This window comes from Borostomias antarcticus (assembly GCF_949987555.1).
Source record: "Borostomias antarcticus genome assembly, chromosome: 12".
Classification (NCBI taxonomy): Eukaryota; Metazoa; Chordata; class Actinopteri; order Stomiiformes; family Stomiidae; genus Borostomias; species Borostomias antarcticus.
In genome coordinates, this window is record NC_140245.1 from 1,473,404 (window position 1) to 1,475,925 (window position 2,522).

At 48.3% G+C, this 2,522-nt stretch overlaps 1 protein-coding gene across 1 annotated transcript in view; it reads right to left on the bottom strand.

The window, feature by feature from the left end:
• The window catches only part of LOC311316322 (protein unc-13 homolog A-like), a gene marked incomplete at both ends in the record, with an annotated part of 40,622 nt that extends 38,468 nt beyond the window's left edge, over window positions 1–2,154 (bottom strand). The window contains one exon of the mRNA XM_084447164.1: window positions 2,133–2,154. Within this exon, the coding sequence (XP_084303290.1) occupies window positions 2,133–2,154 (22 nt within the window). The remainder of the gene's footprint in view (window positions 1–2,132) is intronic.
• Between the last annotated feature and the right edge of the window lie 368 nt (window positions 2,155–2,522).

The window sequence follows — 2,522 nt, forward strand, 5'->3', positions numbered from 1 at the left end:
ATCAACATGATCTGGTCTCCATAGAAACCTTTCCACGTAAACTGGTCTGTATAGAAACCTGTCAGCATGACTGGTCTCTATAGAAACCTGTCAACTTGAACTGGTCTCTATAGAAACCATTCAACATGAACTGGTCTCTATAGAAACCTTTCAACGTGAACTGGTCTCTATAGAAACCTTTCAGCGTGAACTGGTATCTATAGAAACCTTTCAACGTGAACTGGTCTCTATAGAAACCTTTCAGCGTGAACTGGTCTCTATAGAAACATTTCAGCGTGAACTGGTCTCTATAGAAACCTTTCAACGTGAACTGGTCTCTATAGAAACCTTTCAACATGAACTGGTCTCTATAGAAACCTTTCAACGTGAACTGGTCTCTATAGAAACCTTTCAACGTGAACTGGTCTCTATAGAAACCTTTGAACATGAACTGGTCTCTATAGAAACCTTTCAACGTGAACCGTCAGAGGGAAAGCTATGGCTAAGAGCCACTCAGCCAATGACAGATATGAAGGTATTAGGGTACAGTATTGCTACTCTGTGTGATGGTGGAGGCTTTGAGAGCCCATTGAGGCAGGCGGTGAGGAGGTCCTAGTGCTGCTGGCTCTCAGCTCTTCCTGGTAGCTCATTGGTTCATTCATGTCTTTGAGAACTGACTCATCTGGGTGTGTGACTCAGCCGAGAGAGAAAACGTTGTACTGCAGACTGTGAGACATCCGGTGATCACAAAGTGTGTGTGTGTGTGCGTGTGTGTGTGTGTGTGTGTGTGTGTGTGTGTGTGTGTGTGTGAGAGAGATAAAGAGAGAGAGAGAGAGATAAAGAGAGAGAGAGAGATAAAGAGAGAGAGAGAGAGAGAGAGAGAGAGAGATAAAGAGAGAGAGAGAGAGATAAAGAGAGAGAGAGAGAGAGAGATAAAGAGAGAGAGAGAGAGAGAGAGAGAGAGAGAGATGAAGTATAGTCTGAGCCCGCACAGAGTGACAGTCAAAGCAGACACGATGGAGTACTGTTCGAGTAAAAAAAAAAAGAGGACTCTCTGCCAACATCGACCCCTTAACACCCACAGCCAGCTAGCCAGCCTTTTATGAATGAATAACGCACGTCCCAAGGACATCCAGCCATGGATGGCCCTGCATGGGCTCGCTGGATAATTCATTTAGAGGCCACTAGCGCGCCTATTCATCAAGTACCGACGGACAATGACAGCATCAGGGTTTTTTTTCTCGGAATGGGGACGGGGGCGGGGGCGGGGGGGGGGGGGCGCCTATTCTCGTCGGTGGAGAGGACATTTCTGTCCACACACAGACAGTGACGCGACGCGCTGCGCACACCCCCTCCTTTTAGTATTCCCTCACGATCGCGGCAGCGGCGGCGGGGGAGTCGCGGAACGTGCGCGGCAGCGGTGCGGCAGTGCTCAGCAGCATGGATGGAGTAGGTAGGGGCATCCTCTACTCTTCCTCTCTCTCTCTATCTCTCTCTCTCTCTCTCTCTCTCTCTCTCTCTCGCTACACACACTCTGACAACTGGCATGATGACACTCAGCTGCCCAGGGGGATACCCATAGCCTACATATAGAGATCAATAGCCTACGAGTATCCTACTATGAATCTCATCTGGGTTTTTTTTTGTCACAGAGGCTTGGCAGAGTGGTCCAGTGGTTCTGTAGCTGGAAGATGCACTCGTGAACGACTACCTCAATTCCATGTTAGTCTTAGGCTAGGCTACAGCATATTGCCTGTAGGGTAAAGACAATATCATATCATTCAGACGACAGTTTTTCTTTACAGAAAGTAGGCCTAGTATTATTTATGGCGAGTACGAATAGGACATTATTTGTCGCACAGGTGTCAATCAACGACAGTAGGCTATCCCATCAACCAGCACTAGACAGTATAGGGTTGCTGGCTACTAATAGTAGTACTATGTAGGCTATGTATACATAGTAGTACTATGTAGGCTATTGGTTTGCAAGTGGATTTAACGCGAGTCCTACACAGGTTCTTGAAAACAGTTGTCTGATAAGACTTGTCTTAAGATACCCTGTGGACAATGAATGCAATAAAACCGTTTATTAAAGTAAACAAAACAGAGAACAATCATTCAATACATGACAATGCTCTTCCTCTTTGTCTTACCTCCGACACATAGCAGGGACATCTCTGAGAGTAACCGTGTGCGTCCCCGGCTGTCCTCTACCGGGAAACTGGGTCCTCCGTGATTCGGCTTCTCCTCCGTCCGTTGGGCTGAACCTAGCTCCCTCCCCGAGGAGGTGAGAACAGAAGATATCGCCCCTAATTCAAACCAAGACGAATTGAGTCCATTCTACTGTACAGGGGCGGGCCGGTCTCTGTCTGTAAAAGCTGTCGCTACTCCTCGGCTGTGTGCGAGGTGGTTCCCCCGAACTCTCCCTTTCTCTTGTGCATCTCCTCCTCACTCCTCCTCACTCTCCCTTTCTCTTCTGCCTCGCCTCCTCCTCACTCTCCCTCCTCCGCTCCGCTCGCGCGCACAGCCATCTTGTTTCAGCA